The sequence below is a fragment of the Semicossyphus pulcher genome, unplaced genomic scaffold (assembly GCF_022749685.1).
Source record: "Semicossyphus pulcher isolate SPU_LCO1_2020_fin unplaced genomic scaffold, fSemPul1.0.p SCAF_13, whole genome shotgun sequence".
Lineage (NCBI taxonomy): Eukaryota > Metazoa > Chordata > Actinopteri > Labriformes > Labridae > Semicossyphus > Semicossyphus pulcher.
In genome coordinates, this window is record NW_027211637.1 from 15,066,889 (window position 1) to 15,092,096 (window position 25,208).

The 25,208-nt window shown below is 41.0% G+C and overlaps 3 protein-coding genes across 7 annotated transcripts; 2 read left to right on the top strand and 1 right to left on the bottom strand.

The window, feature by feature from the left end:
* The first annotated feature begins 1,442 nt into the window (after positions 1-1,442).
* On the top strand, positions 1,443-14,118 carry sort1b (sortilin 1b). The gene is made up of 20 exons (XM_069659978.1): positions 1,443-2,023; positions 3,747-3,806; positions 3,994-4,067; positions 4,163-4,265; positions 4,402-4,563; positions 4,914-4,987; positions 6,193-6,242; positions 6,446-6,573; positions 6,936-7,080; positions 7,264-7,419; positions 7,816-7,922; positions 8,146-8,248; positions 8,371-8,542; positions 8,722-8,912; positions 9,017-9,206; positions 9,391-9,507; positions 10,518-10,626; positions 10,715-10,827; positions 10,908-11,037; positions 11,874-14,118. Exons 1-20 carry the CDS (start codon positions 1,751-1,753, stop codon positions 11,886-11,888), a joined length of 2,472 nt encoding a protein of 823 aa, XP_069516079.1. The 5' UTR covers positions 1,443-1,750; the 3' UTR covers positions 11,889-14,118.
* Positions 14,119-14,326: 208 nt separating this feature from the next.
* On the bottom strand, positions 14,327-16,746 carry ngrn (neugrin, neurite outgrowth associated). Its single transcript, XM_069660626.1, has 3 exons — positions 16,383-16,746; positions 16,174-16,284; positions 14,327-16,060 (listed from the first exon to the last, which is right to left on the bottom strand). Exons 1-3 carry the CDS (start codon positions 16,679-16,681, stop codon positions 15,502-15,504), a joined length of 969 nt encoding a protein of 322 aa, XP_069516727.1. The 5' UTR covers positions 16,682-16,746; the 3' UTR covers positions 14,327-15,501.
* Positions 16,747-18,263: 1,517 nt separating this feature from the next.
* On the top strand, positions 18,264-24,762 carry nfyal (nuclear transcription factor Y, alpha, like). Of its 5 annotated transcripts, none has more exons than XM_069660215.1 (10): positions 18,264-18,341; positions 19,103-19,214; positions 19,764-19,847; positions 21,072-21,218; positions 21,574-21,705; positions 21,802-21,904; positions 22,021-22,190; positions 22,868-23,041; positions 23,504-23,614; positions 23,763-24,762. In XM_069660215.1, exons 2-10 carry the CDS (start codon positions 19,134-19,136, stop codon positions 23,826-23,828), a joined length of 1,068 nt encoding a protein of 355 aa, XP_069516316.1. In that variant the 5' UTR covers positions 18,264-18,341; positions 19,103-19,133; the 3' UTR covers positions 23,829-24,762. The 5 variants fall into 5 exon arrangements, with proteins under 5 accessions (XP_069516316.1, XP_069516318.1, XP_069516319.1 ...); XM_069660217.1 differs by having other exon boundaries at positions 23,766-24,762; XM_069660218.1 differs by having other exon boundaries at positions 22,021-22,172.
* The last annotated feature ends 446 nt before the right edge of the window (positions 24,763-25,208 follow it).

The following is a 25,208-nucleotide window of genomic DNA, read 5'->3' on the forward strand; positions in this document are numbered from 1 at the left end:
ACCGTTTGAATCTGTTCAGTCAGGCCATGGCAGCTTTGAATACAGGGATTTTCCCCCCCTGCAACACATGACCAGTAGTCATGGGTTGGTTATGACCCACTGCCCCATCACATGCGCACATTAGATCAAGAATGCAATATGGTCAATTTAGACCAATGAAATGAATAATTATAATTAAATAATGCAGCAGTTTATACACAAACATCCACTGTAATTAATTTACAGAAATTGAGATCATATGATAGAAAGGTTAGTGAGCCTCCTCTACGCTGTTTTCCTCTTATGAGCACAATCAAAAACACAACCCTTAGATACTTGGTTGAGATTTAGAACTGAGACTGAGAAAATTACTACCATAACAAGCAAAAACGACTCATTTGCTACAAATAATGTAAATTATTTTCTGGAATTACTATTGTACATTACCATAGACAGGGCGTTTGAAATACTCTGCACAGGATTTCCATGTATTGATTGCAGGACTGTTCCACGGGTGGCGAGATTACAAAGATTCAGTGCTATTTAATCTCTTGGTTGAGCCTCCCAACATCACACAACATCCAGATGTTTAATCCCTTACATTACTCAACTGTTGCACAAGTGTAAGGAAATGACATATTTATTCTATGCATGTATTATTTAATCTTGTATATGTAAAAGAAAACTACATTTCATAGAACCAGACACATTATTATAGCCTAGTCCTAACACATATTAAAAAAAGGCTATAAACACACCTCTAAAGTGACAGCATACATGCCTCTGTGTTTTTCTGTTTATGTGTGGCCATGTGAAATCTTTTCAAGTGACATGTAGACCAGTTTATTATAAGATTGCACACTGGATTAATTATTATCATTTGGCAGGGGGGAAATGAAGTTAAGATAACACAAGGAGGAACAGAATAATCAGACAAAAAACGAACATATAGCAAACAAGAAGGCAGACGTGCTAAAATTAACATTTTTATCTCATTCTAACTCTTATTTTCTAATCAACCTATCAGGCCTATTAGGCTACTTACTGACTGACAGAGCCTGGTGTGTGACCTTATGGGGCTAAGCCAATAAATTATGAAGCAGCACTTAGTATAAAGGAGCAATTCCACTGTGATTGCTGCTTGTGAAATGTCACTGCCAACCTTTAACATAACCTGTACTTATTTAAAAACACAAACACAGCTAATAGTGGCCAAACAAACGAATTGTCAGTTTTTAATTAAGTTTTGGTTAGATGAAGTTACATGATAGTATTGCTCAACCTATCTAGGCTTTGACATGTAATTGTACTGCTCCTGTGTTGGTCACCGCCTGTTCAGAATTCAACCAATCAAAACCGCGGATAGGTGGACCAGAATACGAGGCCAGCCAATCACAGAGCCCCCCTCTGGATAGACTGTATGAGACCTGCAGACACAATTTGCGTGATCGTTATAGTGTATCATGTAGGATAAGGAGTAGTAGCGCGAATAATTGATGTAAAATATTCCGGTCAACCTGGAAAATTGCGTTTTGTTCTGTTTAGTTGATTTTATCGCTGCTGCGCGCGGAAATAGTCGGAGCTTCGAGGGCGCTCAGTGTGTTCAAAGCCCGAAATAGTCGCTGTCAGGACTACTGTTTTGTTGATGTCATCCGCGGCAGAGCTGTAGCGACCTTCAATTTCTAGGCAAGACCGGGATAAACAAAGACTCGTTTGGCTGTTTTTTTCTGTCTTTATTTTGTTTCCATTGTCAGTGACACTAGCAACGAGGATGGGACTTTTGCTGCCCTGTATCCTGCTGTTATCCTTATCCACTTTCACCGCCGGTGTAGATTTTCAGCAGGAATCCAAACCCTTCGGACAGTCGCTTTTTGTGAAGCGCTCATACATTGAAGAGAAAGCTGCGAAAATCGTGAAGAGGTCTCTGCCTGCATGGCTGGCTGCAGCACCGAATCACAGGATAAAACGAAGAAGCACAGAAAAAGGAGACTCCTGCAAAGCTCTTCAAGGATTTGACACCAAGTTAGCAGTCAACACCCACCTTGTAAGTTACCCAGTCAGGTCTTGTTACTCTTCACACGTCTCACAGTTAAATGAGACAAGAGGAGAAGATGCGCAGGTGCTAACCAGGTGCACAGAAGGGCCTAATCAGCTATTCAGTGTATGATAGGCTGTTTTCCATTCAATTGTAAGCCTTAAAGCACAGTTTAACAGTTAGCATATCGCATTGGCGATATAGCTAAAGCATTATACATCATGTATTGTGATCAAAATTACGTGCAGGATAGTTCTGGTTTTTCCCACACCTCCCACCAAGCTGTAACAGACATTAAACGCACCTTCATGGTTTTTTTTTGTCTGTTTCTGACTGCCTTCTCTTTAATATTCGGTTCAGGGAAATACAGTGCCGTGAAAAAGAAACAACGCCTCGTTTTTCATGCTTTCAGACCTACGTAGACTCAACTGAAGCACAGCCAGACCGGTTTGCCTCTCAGATGCTCCACTGATGGCTGTGACCTATATCTTATTCTTCTCAAGAATGCATCTGTATTTTGTATTTGAGGATCCTACTTTCTTATGCCTCACTGACAGGGAGTCTGCCCTAATGTTGACAGGGAAATTAGCCCAGGGGACTCCATGTGACCGGCTGTGTGGTAGTTATCTTGTAATTAAAAGCTGTGTCTGTGTAATAGTAAACGCAGTTAGCAAGCAGACAGTCTGTCAGGATACAGAGAAAATAGAGTATTTGGTTGTTGCTTAAATCCTGGATATGAGAGTGGGCTAAATTTAGTCCCACCAGATGTGTAATGGATTTCACTTTGTTTGAGCACAAAAGGAAAGGGAAGCACAGAAATTAATGCAGCTTATAAAAAATCTGGGCTCTATTAAAACAAAGAGGAGGCTGACCTCTGCACAGCCCTGCACTGCTTATTTGCCTAGCTCCTCATAGCCATGTGATCCACTTTGCATCAGGTCTTTGTATAGTTGCTCCAGTAATCTAAAGTCGACAGAATTCCAGAAAAGGCTCAGCCTCTTTTTTCCCCTCGAGGTTTCTGCTGCGGGCCACTGAATAGGCTCCAGGACGGAAGACTTTTATATCAGTTAGTCAGACCCTGTGTGACAATGAAAGAGCCACGCTGCTAAGACTGACTGAATGTGCGCATCACTATTTTCAGAGTGAAAATCTGATTCTTGACCTCAGTTTTAATGTGATACTTAGTAGTCATATTCAGAAGTCTGTGCTGAGAGCTAATTGGCTTAGAGCCATGTGCTCACTGAAATTCTGCTCATAAGTGGTGCTTCACTTTTTTTACTCTGTCAGCTTTAACACATGGGGGCAAACATGGTGGCTGTCAAAGCAGAAATACTGTCCAGAGGCAGAAATCACAAACATTTTTTAAGTGTCTGGTCAGTAATGTCCTTCTTTTTCATCAGCCAGGCTCAAATAAAATGTCTGTTCTTCTCAAAATGTAGTATCACTTGCTAGAGTTGCTCCAATACCAGTGCAGTAATAGAAATGCCTCTGATACCGCCTAAAATGCGGTATCGTTCATCGCCGAGTACGCCAGTCAATGCATCGATCAGATACCAAAAAATACCAACTGTGAGTGTAAGGATAGTCAAAACAAGAAAAATGTCCACAGTCAGTGTTTTCCTTTCTATTCCTGCTTGGTATGGGCCAATACGTCTCTGTTATTTATACAGCTGTTCACTCACAATATGTTAACTCACTTATATATGAACATGTGTTTGCTATTTTTCCTCAGTATACCTTCAACGACCTGAGTGGGTCGGTGTCACTGGCCTGGGTTGGAGATGGCACAGGGGTAAGTGTTCTCTATTAAATTAGTGCTTTACATGTTTGTGGTGCAGTGTTGTTCCTCTGTGACATGAGTAGGTCAAACATGGCTCTATATATATATAGATTACACAATGAGCCTCCTCACATCAGGGGCACGTTAATACTTGAGCCACGCTCCACTTTTCCTTAAGCTGAACCTTCTCTCTCGGCAGGTCATCCTGGCTCTGACTACGTTTCAGATGCCCTTCTTCATGTTGAAATTCGGGCAGTCCAAACTCTATCGGAGGTAAGTCTCATTATCTCACCTGTCACAAAAAAAGCAACATTTTTGTATTTGATTTGCATTTAATTTGCCTGCGACCCCGATGTCTGTGATGCCAGTGAGAACTACGGGAAGTCATTCCAGGATGTGACCGAGCTCATCAACAGCACCTTCATCAGATCGGAGTTTGGAATAGCTATCGGGCCCGAGAACTCTGGGAAAGTGAGTCTTGTCCTCATAAAGCTTTGTAGTTTATCAAAGCTCTTAAAGGAGTCCGTCTTTAATGTGTTGCGCCAGTAAATAACCTTCAACATCATCATGATATTTGGGTTTGATCAGTCTGAATTCTGGCTTGCAGGTGATCCTGACAGGAGAAGTGTCTGGAAATCTCGCGTCCCGGATCTTTGTCTCCGATGACTTTGGGAAGAGTTTCACCCGCCATGACTTACCCTTCATCCCCATGATGCAGATCACGTACAACCCTTACAACTCCAACATGCTGCTGGTCCTCAGCAGCAATGTACGTTTTTGATATTAAGGAGCTTTATTGGAAAGTAATAACTTTGGATCAAGGTTATCTTTAAACCTGACAGCACCAGATCAGTAGATATATTGTTAAGTGTGTCATTAATTCAATAGGTTGTTGACCTCTGTCATGGCTTGCTGTAAAACCCTCAAGGAACCACCATCGTCTCACTTCCTCGTAGCTATCAGAGGCCCTTTGATAAGCTGTTAACACAGGAAACATTTATTAACCCGGCTGAGGTGTTTATGGGCAGCCTAGTTCAACATAGTTCTGTGTGACCTACATAAACAGTGGTGTCATTGCAGTTACAAGTGAATCATTCAATCTTTTCTTTTTGTCTTCAGAATGAACTCTGGCTGTCTGAAGATTTTGGCAGCAACTGGAAGAAGCTCCATGACATGGTGTGTCTGGTGAAATGGTAAGAGAGGAGACACACTGATGATAATAGCACCTATGAATCAGCAGAGATGATATTTAATATCCCCCAAGTGTCCCTATGTTTCAGGGGAATATTTCTATCGAGTGACACCAGGGAGGAGAGAACAATCACGTTGGTTTGGCGTTTAGATTTCAGGAAGCTATTTTATATCTTTCATTTGTCATTTTTGAAGTTGTAGTTCCTCCAACGAGCTAATTATTACAGCTTATAGAAGACAGGAGTTCCACCTCTCTTTACTGAGCCTTATAGGAGATCAAAGCAAATACGTTTAACCATGTTTTGACTTCTTTGAAGTTATGCTTACCTGCTCTCCTGTATTGAAACTTATAAGATTTGTCAAAGTGTTGATTAACCTGTAACAAACATGCTTACAGTTTTACCTTTATTGTTGCTGCACCCTTGGAAATCAGGCAGTAAAATTTGGTCATTTGGTGTTTGTTCAACCAGGTCAATTGGGGCCAAGCCCTCACAGCACTCTTGTTGTTTTGGAGGAACTTCCTGGTGCTTATTGCTTAGTAACTCTTGGCAGCTGTAATTTTCTTTTTAAAGCTGTTTTTTTGAAGTTCGCCGTGTTTGAGTGAACTCGATGTCCCCCTGAAACATAACCTTTTGTTGTTATCCCAAAGACACGGATCTGAACAGGCTCCAGGAAAATGGGTTATTTTGAAGCGGGGCAGGAGCTGTCTGAAGTCAGAGCACACACTCAGAAACAAAGTACATATTTAGGAAGGGCCTGGCTGTACGCTGGTTGTATCTGATAAGCCACGTCACGGGCTGCTTACTTTCACAACCGAGCAAACCTATTACTGCAACTGATTGCTAAAGATTAAGGATCCTGTAAGAGCATTTTCCATCCAGATTCTGTTGTTTTGTTTTTTGTTTTAAGATTATTTTTGGCCTTTTCTGCCTTTATTTAGAGAGGAGTGCAAAGAGTCAGAAACAGGGGAAGAGAGAGTTGGGAAGACTCTGAGGTCTGACAGCCTCTGTACAAGGGTTGTGCGATTTAGCCATTTAGTCACTAGCGCCCCTAGATTCTGTTGTTTTGTGACGTTTAAGCACACGGTGAACTCATCCTCATAAATAAAGCTGTCTGGATCTATTTCATTTACATATCCTTGACTTTGTGGGCTCAAACATGTGTGTCCGCTCATCTGAAATTCATCTGAAATTCAATCTGATTCTAGGGGAAGGAAGAATACCATCTTCTTCACAGCCAGCCACAATGGATCCTGCAGTAAGTAACTTCAGTCCAAATCTACTTTGACTCATCAGTGTAGTGTATGCGCATGTACATAACTGAAAAGCAGCAATATAATATATGTTTGAGGCCTAGACTGATTAACTGATTGATCCTTATTCTAATGATTTAGCCTTATATTCCTCTATAAACTGTTACACCTTTAATTTACATGATTTGATTGATGTTATGTTTTCCAGGCGATCGGGGAATGCTTGAGCTGAAGAGGACGACAGACTACGGTAAAACCTTCAAGACTGTCGCTACTAAGATCTACTCCTATGGCCTGGGCGGACGTTTCCTCTTCGCCTCGGTGATGACAGGCAAGGTCAGTATACAGCAGATACAGAAACATGATCTGCTTCAACGGGCAACATATTGATTGTTTCGACCTAGTTGTTTGTAAGTAAAACAGTAGGTGTAATCAATTTGAAACAAAATGTTATATTTATTATGTTATAAGTCAAGTTGTGGGGGAATGCAGTATCTTTATGACATTTAAGGAGGGACTCAAACTCTGTTTACAGGTCTTAGTGTCAGGTCTCTGGTTCTGAAACATTCACATATATCATTTTAAACCATATTTGCTAAAATGATCTGAATCTGCTCACATGATTAGGCTTAATGTTTGCTCCATGCTCATGTGGATTTTTTAAAATTCAAAATACCCTCAAAATTCGCTCTCTGCAGGGCACCCTGAGGACGATCTATGTGTCAGTGAACCAAGGTGAGACGTGGAACATGGCCCAGCTGCCACCGGTCGGTCACGAGCAGTTTTACTCCATCCTGGCAGCCAACGATGAAATGGTCTTCATGCATGTTGACGAGCCAGGAGGTAAGTCAGAGAAAGCCTCACCTCAAACCCTTTGCATAGTGTAACAAAGCAGTAATATTATGTAATAGCAGGGCAGCATGTTTGCCTGTGTAAAGGCTGTAATGCAAATCAGGAAATTTGCAAGCGCATTATTTAAAATGAGCTGCTTTTTCCTCAAAAACATGTTTCTTTCTACACCCACAGATACAGGGTTTGGTACCATCTATGTCTCAGATGACCGGGGCACCGTGTTCTCCAAGTCACTGGAGCGCCACCTTTACACCACCACAGGGGGCGACACAGACTTCACCAACGTCACCTCCCTGCGAGGAGTTTTCATCACCAGCATCCTAGCAGAAGGTAGCTCTCTTCATGTGCCTGTGCTTTGATAAAGGAACATCAACACACGCCTGTGCTCAAATTCCCATCAGAAAACACACACGTTTGACTTCTCCATTACATACCGGAGGGAGGGCGTTGGGTAAATATTTAATTAGCTGTTCAGTGTTAGATGTGATGTCTGTGTGAAGCTCCTGGCAAAAATACCTCACATCACGTCTGCTGCTGGTTATACCTCCTGTAGAAACATAACCTCTGTCCTCCTTATATGTTGAGATACTTTTTGTCTTACTTCCGCTCTTCCACCATTGGATTGTCACATGACTTTTGCAGGGCATTATGGATCTAAAACTTGCATTGCCTGCTTCTGAAATATTTGAAAGCATACATGTTGTGTCTCCCATCTTGTTGTTCCAGACAGCTCTGTGCAGTCCGTCGTGTCCTTTGATCAGGGAGGGGAGTGGGTTCCCCTGCAGAAACCTGCCAACACCAAGTGTGACGCAACAGCTAAAGACCCAGACAAGGTAAAGAGAGGAAACTAGTGTATCTGGAGAAAAACAACTGTTAAGTTTGCACCTTTACAGGTCATAGGCACAGAATGTATTTGAGTTTTGATGGGATTTCATTCGGATCCCTGTGCCCCGAAGCCCAAATACAGTGGAAGCATTTGTTATTTCTCTTGTTGCTTCCCAGTGTTGGTACTATAAACACTCATATGTCATGTGTTGCCTGTGTTTGTGTCTACAGTGCAGTCTCCACATCCACGCAGCCTACAGCACTGCTATGAGGCTGAACGTCCCCATGCTGCCTCTGAGTGAGCCAAACGCTGTGGGTCTCATCCTAGCTCATGGTAGGTCTCATATCAGCATTTCTGATCAATTTCAATTCTTTCAAGATGATTGGAAAAAATTTAGTTAGATAAACATTAGTTTTCTTTTCTGTCATCTGACCATCTCTGTGTTGTCTCATCAGGGAGTGTTGGTGATGCCATCTCAGTGATGAAGCCTGACGTGTACGTGTCTGATGATGGCGGCTACAGTTGGATAAAGGCCCTTGATGGGCCCCATCATTACGGCATTTTGGACTCTGGAGGGCTGCTGGTTGCTGTGGAGCACAGCCCCACTCAACCTATCGACAAGATCAAGTGAGTTCCTGTTACAGCCAGCCAAAATTTATTTCACTATTCAAAGCTGTGCCTTTCCCACTGTCTGAGGTCAAAATGTCTCTCGTTCCCTCCTTAGTCTCTCACTGAATGTAAATTAACATTTTTAGCTAACATTTTAGGTTAGGCTAATGTGTGCACACTCTTTGATGTCCTGACAGATTTTCTACTGATGAAGGACAGTGCTGGGGCGTGTACACCTTCACCAAAGAGCCCCTCTACTTCACCGGTCTGGCTTCAGAGCCCGGAGCTCGCTCCATGAATGTCAGCATCTGGGGCTACAGGGACTCTCTCATCAGTCAGTACTGGATCTCCATCACCATCGACTTTAGGGATCTCCTCACCAGAGACTGTGAGTGACATCGTACGACAAAGTCATCTTAATGCACTGATGTGATTTAAAGATCATTATTTGAGAATATATGTTAATAGAGCCCACACTGTCTGTGTTTGCAGGCGACGACAAGGACTACGTGCAGTGGTTGGCGCACTCTGATGACATCAGTGACCCCAACGACGGTTGCATGCTGGGATACAAAGAGAAGTTCCTGCGTCTCAGGAAGGACTCAGTCTGCTGGAATGGACGAGACTACCAGGTCAACACCCAGCCGACCCTGTGTCCGTGCACCCTGGATGACTTCCTGTGGTAAGACCTCGCTCAGGCTCTAACCCTTGCCACCTGGAATTCTATTTTGTAACTGTGACTTAAACAAATTATATTCTACATGTACTAGTATTAAATTGGTAAGTTACAAAAGAAAGAGTAATTGTTGGATATTTTCCTTCCACACTTTTTTTTTACAATAATGTCTTCTTCCATCTCTCTGCAGTGACTTTGGATACTACCGTAAAGAGAACAGCTCGGAGTGTGTGGAGCAGCCGGACCTGAAAGGCAAAGTGCTGGAGTTCTGTCTGCAAGGCAAAGAGGAGCAGCTGCAGACTAGTGGGTAAGGCTCCAGCCTCACCCTTTAATCCCAGCAGGTCTCTGCGTGTCCCTGCCGTTGGTTTGAAACTGGTTCCTTAACGGTAAAGGTCTTTATGAGAAGATGTAGGAGGTAGTCATACAAGCGTCGATGCCAAATTGTGCAGTGTTTTAATCAATAGCCGTTTTTTAGGCGGTTTCACCTCCGTGCTGTGACGAAGCTCTGCCGTCATGCAGCCTTTGTCATTCTACATTGGACCAAGCAACGCCGGCGTAAAGCCACCACAGTTTGTGTTTTTACATAGCGTTCCGGCGCAAAATGTGCGCAAGGTGTAAACAAACGCATGCTTCAAATACACACACACGGCGCTGTTCCGCCCTGCCGGCTCTTTTGTGTTACTACCTCCGATGCCAGCTCGAGCGGCAGGTGGAACTACTTCGCCCCACCATTACACCTCCGTGCGTTTTACATAGAAGACGGGAACGCAACAAAGGCACAATAATCCCGCCTTGAACTTCCACTGTATATAAGGGGCTAATGTCTTGCCTGACTAGTGATCGTAATGAAAGGTTCATTTTGCCTTTAAAGTTTTACTCTGTGATCTAATTCTTTATTAACTACACTGCCACATTTTATGTAAGAGAGAGTGACAAAGCACTCTCAGGGTTTCTCTGTCGGAGAGAAGAAGTGATGAAAATGTGGAAGTAACTGTCAGTTAGTGAGATCAGTAAGAGGAAGTGAATGAGGGTTACAATGTGCGTCATGCTTTCCTGTTTCCTTACTGCACGTATACTGACTCAAAAGAGAACACAACACAACAACAACACTTTTAGACTCATTAATATTGAAAGAGCCAGGCAGTTTTTATTTTAAAATATGTTAAAACTTGATTTTGCTATAATAAGGTTGTTACAGACAACAAAATTACAGTTTGTCTCTTTAAGTCAAATCTTAAAGTCAAAGCCATGTGCAAACAAATCTATCATAACTCTATTGATTGAGTGATGATGATCACATGTGTCCTTGGTCCACAGCTATAGGAAAATCCCTGGAGATAAGTGTGAGGGAGGAAGGATGCCTGAGCGTAAAGAGATCGACCTCAGTAAGAGGTGTGTGAGCGACCTGATCGGCCCAGAACTGACGGTCAGTACCTCCACCTGATAAATCTTCTGCTCTTAGATGTATACATGCTGTTTGTTTACCTACAACATATCTGATGTCATTTCTACAGGTAGACACACGCTCCTCCAAGTCTGTACCCATTGTGATAACAGTCATCATCGTCATGCTGCTGAGCGTCGCAGCAGGGGTTATCTTTGTAAAGAAATATGTCTGCGGTGGCAGGTTAGTGCATCTCTCCTAACATGCATAGACTTCAGCTCATAACTAGAACCTATAACCTGACTGTTGTATGTGCCCCACAGGTTCTTGGTTCACAGGTACTCGGTGCTGCAGCAGCATGTTGAGGACAATGCCGCCGAGGGAGTGGACGACCCGCTGGAGACTAACCACACTCAGAACGGGAAGATCGAGTTTCACGATGACTCAGATGAGGTACAGTGGATCCTTTTTCCTCCCTCATACACAGGCTGTGACAGAAATATTGGTGCTAGGTTTGTTTTGCAGAGAAATAGCAAATAGCAGAAGTAGTCTTAAAGATTCTTTTTTAGTGTCATGAAGAAATTCAGAACTTAAATTGAAAGAGAAAGAAAAAAAACCCGAAGGGGCTGTGGTTTAAAAACAACTTGCCAAATCTTTTTTTAAGTCCTCGTGATGGTTCAGTTAAGATTATAAAGTTTTCACATGCGACAAAGAAAGGATAGAGCAAAAATAACATACAACATACCTTTATGCTAAAGACAAACAGCTTAAATCATGTTTTTAAGAATAGTAGAGAATAACTGCAAATACAAACTTCCAGATCCCTTCAGTTTATCAATGTAGAAAGAAGACGTTTGCATGTCAGTGTCTCATTATATCTTATTAAACATTCAGGACACTGCATGCCTACTGTACAGGCCTATTACCTGCTGCGATGGCTGATTGTGTGTCATAATAAGTGAAGGTGTAGAAGTGGTAGTAGCCACAGTTAATATTGGCACTCACATCATCAGTCAGTCCAAAGAAAGACTCTTGGCAGGGAACAGTTATGTCACAAATTATTATCAGCCTGCTGTTTCCTAAATGCTGTCATATATAATTTTCTGAAAAGTGAAATACAACACTTTTCGAAGAGTAAGTTGGTTGTCAAGCTTTTTACATTATTGCAACACATTGACATGATTTTACCTGAAAGTGGGTCATTTAAGGATCCCGTTAAGGTGTGTGTGTTAACACAAGCATAATGGTTAGTTGTTTGCTTCACTGACATCCTTTTTCTCTTCACACAGGACATGCTTGAATAACCGGCTCAACCTGTCCTGCAACTGAGCGAAAGGTTCCCAGTCCACCTCGTGGCCGGCTGCTGTTGCTGTCACCCTTTTGTCTCCAGCTGCTTCTTCCTTTCACCTCCTAGTTTGTACTTTGGTCTCAGCGTGCAGACGAAGAGTCTGTGTCACTCTGCTGTCATCTATGAAGAACGATGAATGTACGGAGGCTCCCTGGGACTAGTGTCCCCTCTGAGAAGAACCACGGAGGTCTCGTAGTGTTTGCTCCAGTTATTGATTGAGTTTAAAGTTATTTATATTAGGGAGCTAAGAACTGATGCAGTAACCTGAGCTGCTGACAGAGCCAGAGTATGGGTTTGAAGCAAAGCTAGTTGTATAAATCTGTCACCGTTGCATTACGGGTGCTGCTTCTCCTATCATCTGGGAGTTCTCCTGCAAATAATTCTCACCTCTGTCACTTTTCTCTCATGCACTTGTACATAAATCAGTTTTCTTTTTGCCATCTTTGATGTGGTGTACATTTGGTAGGTGTTGAAAAGGTTGCAGTCTCTCCCAAACCACCGTCTCAATCCCTACTTTTAATTAAGTATTTCAGAGAGCGTGCTCCAGATGGACAAGAGTTTGTAAATGTTAGCTTTTTAGCCTCCTCGTCCTCTGGGCACCGATTTGTGAAATCCCCTTTTATACTCTGTATTTGGAATATAAGCCTGCATACTTTGCCCCTTAAGGCGTTCAAATCCAATAAGATGCAAGTGGAAATTTCCATTTGCATCAGGTTTAAAAGCAATAACATCTTTAGATTCAGTGTGTTGTCCATGGATGTTAAATAACCCTCCTGGAGCATTATCTGTAATGTTTCCAGTTGCTCTGTTTGATGAATGGAGACATTGCGTGAACATCATAGTGCATTAATGTATACGTTGGTCAAGTGTGTCTGTTTCAAGACAGGATTTGTTCAATAATCGTCCAAAGCACAAGGTCCTTTGTACGCTTCGAGTTTGTAGTTGGACATCTTTCCTAAATGTGACCTGATGAGTAATGTGATAAACTGTAATAATCACTGTAGTCATATGTCGTGTTTATAATCTGAGCAGGTTTTGTACTAACAAACTTTTAAACTTATGTAACAAGTGACAAACTTTGGTTCAAAGATGTTCAGATATGACAGAGATAATTATAGTTTGATAGTAAATATCTATAAATATATTTTACATCCCATTCAGATGAATAAATCAAGATCATTTGGCGACAGAACAGGAGCAATGCGAGAAAAAAAACAATACCATTTTGTAAATGTTGTATAGCATAGTGAACACTGTAGACTATTAGGAAAGAGACACATGGTTGCGTAAGCTGCAACACTTTTTTATTGGTATTTGTCTGAGGTGGAGAAAACCCTGTGAATAACAGGATTAGTGAGAGTTCCTCATTTCTGTCTTTCACATTGAACTGCTGTTTTCTTTTAAGCTTTCCGATACTGCTGTCAAGTTTCTTTCCGCAGATCTGTCCGGTCTATCATGTAAAGTCTTACAGGGTTTCTTTCTTTCTTTTAAACATTTATTGCACAATTATTTGTCTGTGTGTTGACTAAGTTGCTTTCATGAAGGATTTATTTATTCTTGACTAGCGGGAGTTCAGAGTGCAGTAAATTGGATGTGGTTATACAAGTGCCTGGTGTGAGGATATGATGTGAACCTGCCAGTGTGTGGCCAGCGTCTATTTTACTGGTAATTATTTATATCAACTACTGTGCAACCAGCTTCATCAAGAATGTCAGTGGCACCCCTAAGTTGCACTTGTTGCTTAAGATGAATCCTTGAGCAGTGAAGGAATTAGGAGCTCCCATTGAACTGCATGTTAACTTTCAATAATATTTAAATCCACAAAGCGTTGTTTATAAAATAGACCAAAATAACCTGGTTATTCTCTCTTTTATGAGACCTGATTCTGGCTGTGATACTTTGACAAGAGAGTCAACTGAAATGTAAACCATAGATTGGATACGGGGTTATTATGTTGCTGCTTACACTGGGAGACACTTGGCAAGTTGTTATTTAATGACGGTTTATTGCATTGAGTGAAGGTAACACATTTTTCTTACAGTTTTAAACTGCTGTATAAATTAAAAAGTCATTGTGATGGTTCTGTAAATATACAAGGCTACATCTTTGTATCTGCTGTGTTTCTCTCTTCTGTATATTTGAGGCAATTTTCTTTGGGTTTGCCAATAAATTCATATGTTCCTCTATTTCTGTTCCCCAATGTGTTTTTCTTACTGACATTGAATAGAGGCCGGAGCAAAAAGGAAACCACGGTTGCAAACACCTGGTTGTGGCTGATCAACACAGCTTACAAGGTGGTTTCTCCGGAAGCCTGTCAGTTGTTTTAACATTTTCACACAGTTCACAAAGGGATCAGTTACCAGTTTTTCATTCAACCTTTATTTAAATCTGGAAACATTGAGGACTTGCCCTCATTTTCAATGATATCAAGAGTACAACAAAAACTCAATAAGCACAAATAGAAATAAATACAAAAAGAATGGCAAAAACACAATTAAAAACAATTACACACAAATGCAGAGTCCTTTGTTATCATGGCGTTGAATTGACCCACAGGTACAAATGTGTGAAGTTTTAATGTATATTGCAGAGTGTTCCATGTGAATGCAGCAGAGAAGCTATAAGCAGTTTTTCCAAATACAGTGTTTGCCTGTGGGACTTCGAGCATCAGCCAGTTACTAGAACGTGTTGAATATTGACTGTGAGGCTGGTTTAGTAAGGAGGTGAGATATGGTGGCATGTTGCCAATTAAGGCTTTACAAATGAATGAAAAGAAATGTCTGTCATGACTTGCTGTTGGAGGTGTCCAACCAACCGTTTTTTATAAAATGCAGTGATGAGTGGAGTGAGGGCGGAGTGATAAATGGAATCTAGGATTGTAAGAGTGGAGGCAGAGGCGTGCCTTTAGACAACGTAACCATAATCCAAGACAGATAAAAAGACGGCCTCAATGATCCGTTTTCTGCTGAGAATAGGGACGTTAGCTTTGTTCCTGTAGAGGAATCAAAATGTTTGTCTTAGCTTGCTAGCAAGTGTATTAATATGAAATATGAATGCAAGTTTTTGATCCAACCAGATGCCAAGATATTTGTACTCGGAGACTCTTTCAATTTTGTGTCCTGTCAGAGTTGTGATAACTAAACTATTGTATGGAATGTGGCTCTAGAGAAAAACACATATTTAGTATTCGTTGAGAACCATATTCAGATTAAACAAAGCATGTAGTAATTGATCAAAAGCTTGCTGGAGAATTTCAATAGCTGAATGTGCAGTGTCAGCAAAGCAGTACAGAAATGTATCTGAATGGCTAAGGCATCTTGAGTTTATCCTGTTACCTCTGTAATAATTTAATACAATCTAAATTAAATTCATGTTTTAGTAATATTTATTTCTGTAAGTATATACTTGCATGAAGAGGAGTGAATCAACAAATAAATACACAGGGGAACAAATGCTGAAAATAAATGAATACAGAAATTGACGTATTTTGCCTGCGCAGTAAAAATCTGTCCAGAATGACCCTGATCAGGCCAACCGAACATGGTTTGCCAACAGTTCAACACAGGTCTTCAGATTCTGTACAAAAAATTGCCCTCTTCATCAAAAAAGTCATTCCCAACTTGCACCACAGAAGAAGGCTTTTCCATTTCCATAATCTCTTCAAGTTCTTGTTCCGTCAACACCTGTCCATCCCAGCTCTCCTCATCCTCTTCATCCTCCTCTGTAAGATTTGGACTTGATGTTTGCGCTGGGTCTTCTTTACTAAAACGCGCTCTGAGCTGGGTGGGCAGGACACTAGCCGGGACCAGACTCTTAGCGTCTGAACTGTCACGAAGCATCAAAGTCTGGTCTGCCACAGGCACCACTGCATCTTCTCCACCTCCCTTTGGAAGCAGAGTTGATGCTGGGTTTCCAGGCAGCTTCAGCCTCTCCGACCCTGTTCCTGCACCTGAAGGCAGCACCTGCTGGCTAAATCCTGCCATTATTTTAGCATCCTGCTTGGCTTTTCTGTCAGGAGTGGGAACAAACTTGCTTCTGAGGACTCTCAGGATAACATCAGGGCTGACAGAGTAGCCCATAGCCAGACGCTCCACTGTCCACTCTTCTGGTTGTTCTTGCTTCAGATATCTGAAAAAGTATGCAACAGTTCATTTTAAGCACGAGTTAGGCAGTTACCGTGAAGACAGAATAGCTATATCTTTGATGGGCGGTTGGACTGAGATAATGACAAGGGTCCTCACCTGATCTGTTCAATAGCATCCCAGGTCAGCTTCCTCTCTGGAGCTCCCGATGGAGTCATCTGTCTTCTCAGTATATGATATTTCACAGTCCTCTGCCTCTTTCTCCCCTCGCTGAAAAACAAGGGAGAGGTAGCTTGATTCTTTGCATTAAGCATTTCTGTGTTTTTTAAAAGCCAGAATAATGTAAGATTACACCTGCTGAAACTTACTCAACCAAGGCCTGGAGCTTGTCTTCTGCATCTTCCAGACCAAGTTCATCATCAGACATCTGCTCGCTGAACCTTGAAGGTCTGTTTGATGATCTGTCTCTGTGATCATGGCTTTGTCCCATCCATGCCTTGGTGGCACCTCTGCTTGCAAATCGACAGGCGTTAATAGGAATTGAAGGAGCACCAAGCCTGGAGAGGAGGGAGATGATCTGCAGAGGTCGGGGCATGTTCACACACCGTGTCCTTTCTCTCTCTCTGAGCGAATATGAGAAGCTTGTTTTAGCGAAGAGAAGCTTCATACAGTCAGTCACAATATAACTAACATTAACACATGTCCAGAAGTCAAATTATCCACTACTTTACTACAGGGAGAAGTCCACAGACATGCCTTAAAGCTCACACAGTAACTCGTGGATGTACTTCCGCAAACATGATTCAAAGGATAAACACGGCGCGGTGCTGCCACCTACCGGATTGGAGGTGCAATTAGTAAATGGCCCTGAACCAAACAAGGTTCACTTGTTTAAGGAAGACCAATTTATACTTAAACTGGTATTTCTGTTAATTCAATTACATAATGCAAAAAAATATATCCATATACGTATATATATATACTTAAATGTATAAAGGGAACTGAAATTATAACTAGCTTAATGGAAAGGTGGCAGAAACATTGGGAGGACAGAAAAGGAAGGTGGTTTTACAAAATCCAAAGGATAGCTGATGAGATGAGAAGTAGTAGCAGAACATGAAAACCTTGTTAAGAAAAGTGCTTTATAAATAAAGTGTATTATTATTATATTATAAAAGAAGAAACTATAATATTAAGACTACAATTTGGCCAACAGGATTAAACAGCACATTATGTAAAATAGGAAAATGTCCAACAGGACATTGTGATTTCGTTGAACAAGTGCAAACAGTAGAGCATGTTAGTATGTACTGTCAAAAGTATGAGGCTGAGAGAAGGTTATTGGTAATGAGACTGAAGGAAATTAAGATGAGATTGGATTTATATTTTACAAAGGAATTCTGGTTATAAATGTTATTGATTTTTGTTACAGTATCTAAAAATCACTAACTTTAAAGAGCGAATATAATTATCTTTATTTATTTAATTTTATTAGATTTTTTGAAATAGTTAATACCGGCAGCCTGTAAAAACTGGTCAAATCTACACTCCATTCCATTTGGTGGCGGTAATGCACCACAAAGTTGTTTGCCAACCGTCAATAAAACAAAAAAAGAAGAAGAAGAACTAGCTTGATGGCGACATCTTATTATTTTTCCCCCCAAAACTTTATTGTAGAAAATTTACATTTACATACTGGAAGGCATACAGTCACTACATTCATTAATTGCTTTCAAGTAGAATAAATAGACATAACTTTAAAGACACAAAACATTGCTCAAACACAATAGACTATGTAATATAAAATTTAAATAAATAAAATAAAACAAACAAACAATATTTTAAAAAAGGCAGAATTTAAGACATTTCATAAGTGAGGTCGTTTTTAAGTAATTCATAGAGATCTTTGGCATATTTGGATTTCATGATGTAAGGGACTTAGTATAGAGGTGAATGTCGTTATAGTACCATGAGAAGATGGGTGGAGTCTTTATGAATTTGAAATATTAAGTTCATTTTTTTGTGTTTTAATGAGACACCAAAAATAATGCTATTATGATCTATAACATTTTTTTTTCTGGTTTGACTGTATAACCATGCCATTAATTGTTTCCAAAACAGCTGTGTCTTGATGGCGACATCTACCGGCCGTCACTGACTCTGCACCCTGCTCTGTCCCCGTATTCATGTGTCACGCAGCTGCGCACGCGCACGTCCTCCCAGGCTCCGTTGTTTCATTTGCGCCATTTTGTCCGCTCACTTTGTTGATTGGGCTTTACCGAGCTGTACTAGAGCCAATCAGAGGGAAACCGGACAGCGAAGATACGGTAAGGGAGACCCTATTGAAGGCATTGGTAGTTGTCAGCACGGATTGGTTTGCTATGGACCAACCAAATTACTAACCCTGCTAAATGCAAAAAAATGGAATGGCAGTTTGATTTGGACCGCTTCGTCTTCGGCTGGAAATAACATGTTGTTCTCAACGTGAGGCAACATGATCTGAGGGGGTCGATGTGCCGAAGCTAACGAGAGCTAGTTAGCTGAAATATCGAGTCTCTAACAAAGGAGTAGTAAATAATGTTCAACCATCAGCAGGCGTCGCCGAGCAAAACACCTTCAGCATTTAATAAACGGCAACCAACCTAAAGACTCACCTGAGCGGGTTACCTGTTAGCTAGCCTCCGCATTGTGTCTTCTTGCATTTACCACGCTTTTTAGCTAACTAACGGTAGCCCTGTTAGCTCTCAGGAACATAATACTGTGCACAAAATGCGCCATTAAAGCAAGCCAGCAGCTAACATAAACAATATCACCCAGTGTGGCACTCAAATAACTTATTCATTTTCAAACACGATACTAAAATATGACCCCAGGTAGCGCGTGGAGTTAAAATATAAAGGGCCTCTAATGTGCCTTCATTTGAATAAAGTCTAGCAAACGGCAACAATGAGTCGGCAGCAATAATGATAGATGACGTCAACTGTCGAAAGGATAAACAACTTTGCTTCAAGAATGTTATATGCCTCATCTTCAGTACATTTCTCATGATTATAGATCTACTATTGGCTCATACTACGTCTTTTTCTAGGCTCAAGAGAGGATTGTGACAATAACAAGCCATGGAGCAGTACACCACTGCCACGACCACCACTGGGGAGCAGATAGTTGTGCAGACTTCCAATGGACAGATCCAACAGCAGGTGAGCTACATGTTTAGATCATGTTTGTTTTTGTTTTATGAAGAATCTTTTGCCATAGCATCAAGTATCCACAAGTATGTGGAGACATACAAGGAATTTAACATACTTAAATTAAAAAGGACAGGTTAGACAAGGTAGCACTGATACTGAGACACTAAAAACTACTATATACAGGCCTATTGATACAAATATATATTACAAAGTATTAATATATATAAATATATATATATATATATATATATACATTATTTAAAAAACACAGCAACACTTTTAGGTAGATGGATATTGTACAGTACAGTATATACACCAAATGTGACTGTTTATCAGACTGTTCCTGTGTCTGGTTGTTTTGGTGTACAGTGTTCTGTAACGCCTACCGGAGGGGAGAAGTTTGAACAGTTTGTGTCCTGGGTGTGGTGGGTCTGCAATTTATTTTGTAAGATCACAGGTTACAGGTACCCAGAAGGAGAGCACTCCAGTGGATTCCATAATCAAACTATTTCCTGATCATTTCTTATCCAAGACTGTATTATTCTGCCTTGCCTGCAGACACAGGGCACAGTAACGGCTGTGCAGCTGCAAACAGAGGCGCCAGTGGTGACGGCCTCAGGCCAGCAGGTGCAGACACTCCAGGTAGTGGTGTCACCGCCGCCCTGTGTCAGTGTTGCAGCCTACGAGTTTGCATGCTCCAACCAGGGCTGATTTCCATGACCCATCGCTGTGCTGTGTTTGGTTCATCCTCCCTCCACCCTGCATGTGTTACAGCTGCCTGAACTGCATGTTCCTCAGCACAATGTGTTGTGTGTCAGCCTCGGGTTTCCGCTTGTGCTCTTATGGCTGTCAAAAGACGACTGTTTGTCTGAGTTGTGTTTGTCTCTTGCCTTCAAAAAGCAAGTTTCACAATTCAGACATTGTTCTTCCTGATGAGGACAAAAGCCGTTTAAACTGAGTCACATGGTTGTGTGTTTTGTTAGGAAATGAACAGCATGGATGCAGTCATGACTGCCTGTCACATGTCTTCATCTAGCTATATTTTTTATAAGGCATTATATTTTATGATTCAATTGACTATGGATTAAAGCATCCATTGATACGGATCAATTTATCCATTCAATATCATCAATACAAAGCGAAACACTGTTCCATATTCCATGTCATCACCTTTAACATGTACAAACTATTCTATTGGTAGAAGAAAATGCATATCGGTATATTTAAAAGTATAGATTTTTTAATTTAAATTTCTAGAAGAGTTTGGCTAATGAAATTGTTAAATCCTATTTGACTTGTTGGTGAGACGATACAACTTTAACTTTGTGTATTAGATTGGCCCTAGATATTGTCTCTTATTGATGGCAGCCCCCTGATTAGAATCAAATCAAATTCGTATAGTTGCAGACTTTGTGATGTCATAAAATATTGCGTCCAAAGTTGTCAATTGTGGCACCCACACATTAGAGATGCAGGCTGAAACATTGGTACTTATGAAGTTGCATATGTGCATATGGTTGATGGCAGCATCTTCTCATGTGCCTTTAAGCACATGAAGTTGCAGTGAATATAATGTGATCTCTTTGTTCAACAGCAGTACTCCAGTAACGTCAGTATACAGAGGTTTTGTGTTGAAAAAAATACAGTATGTGTGAGTATAGAGAACAGCTCGGATCCACTATGGACTTGTGTTGCAGAGTTTGACAACAAATCATCACATACTGTTAACCATGATCCTTTGCTCTCCTCTATATTCCTGGATGTTTTGACATCATTTGCTTGCAGTTGTTTGAATCACATGAAAGTCATACTTGAGTTTTAGACATTTGCAGTGCTGTTGTTAAAGCTTCCTGTATCTCTCTGCAGGTCCAGGGACAGCCTTTGATGGTCCAGGTGAGCGGTGGGCAGCTCATCACATCATCAGGGCAACCCATTATGGTGCAGGCCATGTCTGGGGGCCAGGGCCAAACCATAATGCAGGTCCCTGTATCTGGAGCACAGGGTCTACAGCAGGTAAGGGATAGGGCTCAGTTACTTGATTAATATTAATAGTCAAATTGTAGCATGTTATCCTGCACAAGGACCTCTCTGTAATAATAACGTTGGACTGGGAGGGTGGGTGTAATATTTTTGTATGAGAAGCACAGTTTGAGGGGGACATTTCTTAATTATTAGTTCTAATTATATTGCTGTTGACATATGCTTCTTACTTGTAATGAGGTGTTAATAATTTTTTGTGTTTTTTTTTAATTTAAATTGCAAGAAAAAAAGTTTTTTGCTTACAGTGGTTGGATTTTTGGGCGTTCTGAATTCACCATAAAAAATTGAGCCGAGGCTAATCTTGGGTTGTTTCTGTGTCTGTGTATAGATCCAGCTGGTGCAGCCCGGTCAGATCCAGCTTCAGGGTGGTCAGACTCTCCAGCTCCAGGGCCAGCAGGGTCAGCCCCAGCAGATTATCATCCAGCAACCCCAGACCGCCATCACTGCTGGACAGAACCAGGTTTCAAATTCTGAACATCTGAAAAGCCAATACATTAGATCAAATTATTATTAATGTGATTACTGATCGTCTTCTCTCCTTACTGTGGTTCCACAGGGGCAGCAGATCAGCGTGCAGGGCCAACAGGTGGCACAGACAGCTGACGGACAGACCATCGTCTACCAGCCTGTCAATGCCGATGGCACTGTCCTGCAGCAGGGTACACTCACTTTTCTCCTTCTGTTCGTGTGTGCCTTCTGCTTCGTAGACTTTACAAACAGGTGCACTGTTCGGTTGTCTCTTTGAATAAGAACTGTGATGATAATCTGTTTGCAGGAATGATCACGATTCCAGCTGCCAGCTTGGCGGGCGCCCAGATAGTACAGGCAGGGGGTGCCAACACCAACACGACTAACAGCGGCCAAGGCACTGTGACCGTCACCCTGCCCGTCTCTGGTAACATGGTCAATGCAGGTGGAATGGTCATGGTAAGACCCTGTGCAGAGGTATCTAGCTACTTATTATCTTTCCTTTTTTTTTAATATAAAATACAGACTTACACAAAGGTGTGCATAGTTTCTCTATTCTTTGTGAAACTGTAAAAATGTGGCGTAGTTATGTCACTTTCTTTAAAGTGGAATCAAATTATTGATTTGCTGATACTTAATTCTATTGGCTAAATTGTTAAATTGTATCATAAAAGCTAATACAAATAACCATGCAGCTTCCTGAGCAGCATTCTTTGAACATTTTTGTTTTATTTCAGTTTGTTTTAATCACATCAAGTGCAGGGAAAATGTTTATGTCTATTTAAAGCCTCTAACACTCACACAGGTGGTTTTTCTGTTATTTTGTTTTAATGTACCTCTTCTCTGACTGAGTTCTATTATTAGTTCAAGATACTTGGAGACCTTAGTCAATTCCCAGATTACTGTTACATAGTATCAGCCTAGACAAGTCTATTTACTAGGATGACTGAGAATAACCTATGTGTGTGCGCATGGCCTTTAAAACCAGCTTAAACTTTAAACTTAAGAGCTCTATGGTGATATAATACTGACTATCAGTATTGAATAACAGTTGAACTATGTGCACATTTCTTTCACTGTACTGTTAAATGTGTATGGTTTCCTTGGCAGAGGTTCTAAGCACTGTGCCCCTGTTTGTTTGTCTCTTTTATCAGATGGTGCCTGGAGGCGGTGGAGTTCCCGCGATGCAGCGTATCCCCCTGCCAGGGGCAGAGATGCTCGAGGAGGAACCTCTGTATGTCAATGCCAAACAGTACCATCGCATCCTAAAGAGAAGACAGGCCCGGGCCAAGCTGGAGGCTGAAGGCAAGATTCCCAAGGAAAGGAGGGTAAGAATACTGACATTGAACCTCTTTTCCTTACTACCTCTTACATGCAAATTAACTTTTATTAATCCCTTATTTCATTTCTTCACCAGCTACATGTTCACTTTGTATGTCATCACATTCTGTATATCATCAGAGCCTAAAAGTGACTGTAAATTGTGATTAGTGAGAGCCAAAATGATCGTCTGAAAGCTGCGTAGAGCTGCAGACTGGGGTGTTAATTGTCAAAGGGAGACATGGAACATTTAATACAACCCTGATGAATATTTATATAAAATTTAACTCAGAAGGACATACTAATAACCCAGACATGGACCTGTATCGTGCATGGACAATAAAGAAAATGTGTTTACTTCTTTTGGTTGGGTGCAGTGACCTTTCAACCAGTCCTGCTACAAGTGTGGTGCAATATATTTACAATGTCAAACTGGCCATGATCGCTTACATGAACTCTCTCCCTGACAGAAATACCTTCACGAGTCTCGCCACCGTCATGCTATGCAGCGCAAGCGAGGAGATGGAGGACGCTTCTTTTCACCTAAGGACAAGGAGGAAATGGCTTTGGCCCTAGCACAGGTAAAATATGTTCTGACTCTAGCCTGTAAATTTGTTAACTGATTAGATTGGTGTGGGATTAGATGTCATTCGATTTGTATAGGTTATGTCATTTTAGAATGAAACTGCTCTGAGTTAATTGTTGTTCCTTAATTCCCCTGTGGTGCAGCAGCAGCAGGAGGCAGCCCAGGCAGCAGCAGACGAGACGGTGGCTCAGATGATCAGAGTCTCATAGCACCAAAGCCAACATCATCACTTCTCTGTGAACTCTACCCTGCCCGAGACCCTTCATCCAAGTTTACCCACCTGCCACACCTCCTCTTCTCCATCATCATACACCAAACCACAGCACTGCCACTGGGGTTCCTTCCGTCTTCTTCCCACTTTTGCGCCGGTCTTCCAGGGAGCTGGCAATGTGGCAGCTGAGCCTGTGGGTTTTTCTGGTCATTTTCTCTGACATGGCGGATGCTTCCACCTTCATCTTAGGACTAGATTTTTAAATTCATACGGATAGTTTGGACAATAATGAAACTTAAATTAATTTTCGGGTAAGCTGGGCTAGTCAAACAGAGGAAGCTGTGAAGCCATTCTTTCAGACGCCGCTCTGCTGAAAGATGAGAATTTGTCACCAGTGGATTCTTGTTGCTTTAGATATTTTTTTGTAAATGGTACAGATTTTTTTTGTCAGACACTTATTAAGCGTTGATGCTACACTTGTGTCCTGACTTTATGTATTTACATCCTGTATTTTGACATTACATTTTTTCAGCTCATTGACTGTGTGGGATGGATTCATCATCATAAAGTCCAATGAACAAAACCTGAAATGTGATACCAGTGTGAAGATATTGTACAGAAAGTCTCTTCCTCCCCTGTGGGTATCAGATGTCCTATCTCTTTGCCCAATTCTGTGGATGCATTTTATAAAATTCTGTAACTTCTGTAATAGTGACTTGATGTGACATCATATAACACATCATATCCATGTAGACATTGTTCCATTGATGAGTCCACCTTGGTGTTTATTTTTATTGTAGATAGTAGGTTTTTTTTTTACCCATCGGATGCAGTTCTGCAATGTCTTTTTGTTGTTGTTTTTCTATAATGAAAAAAGATTGGATGTTGAATTCATAAAAGCTATGTCAATAAATTTTTTTTATGTGACTCAAGGTCACTGGTGGTTGCTTTTTCTCTCCTAGTTTTGGTAATCTTTCATCATTGGAGTTGTATCCAAAGGTGTGAAAACTACATGGGAGCTGTAGCATTTCAATACTTCTACATTTATCATATTTTGTAGTATTAAGTAGCTTCATAGCTGTCTAGTTTAGTATCAGTAAATGCTACCTCCCAGTGTATTCTAATTAAAGGTTTGTGTTATTATTACTTTTAAATCAATCTTAACTGATATCCGGTATTCCTATCTAAATTAGATAAGATAAGCTTTATTGATCCCCCAAAGGGGAAATTAACTCCTTACAGCAGCTCACAAAGCTGGCAAATTAAATAAAGCACTGATTTAAAGGCAATAAAAAGATTAAAAGATATGGCAACATAAATGGTAACAGAAACAAAATAATTACCATTTATATTGTCATATCTTTTTATTGTATAATTG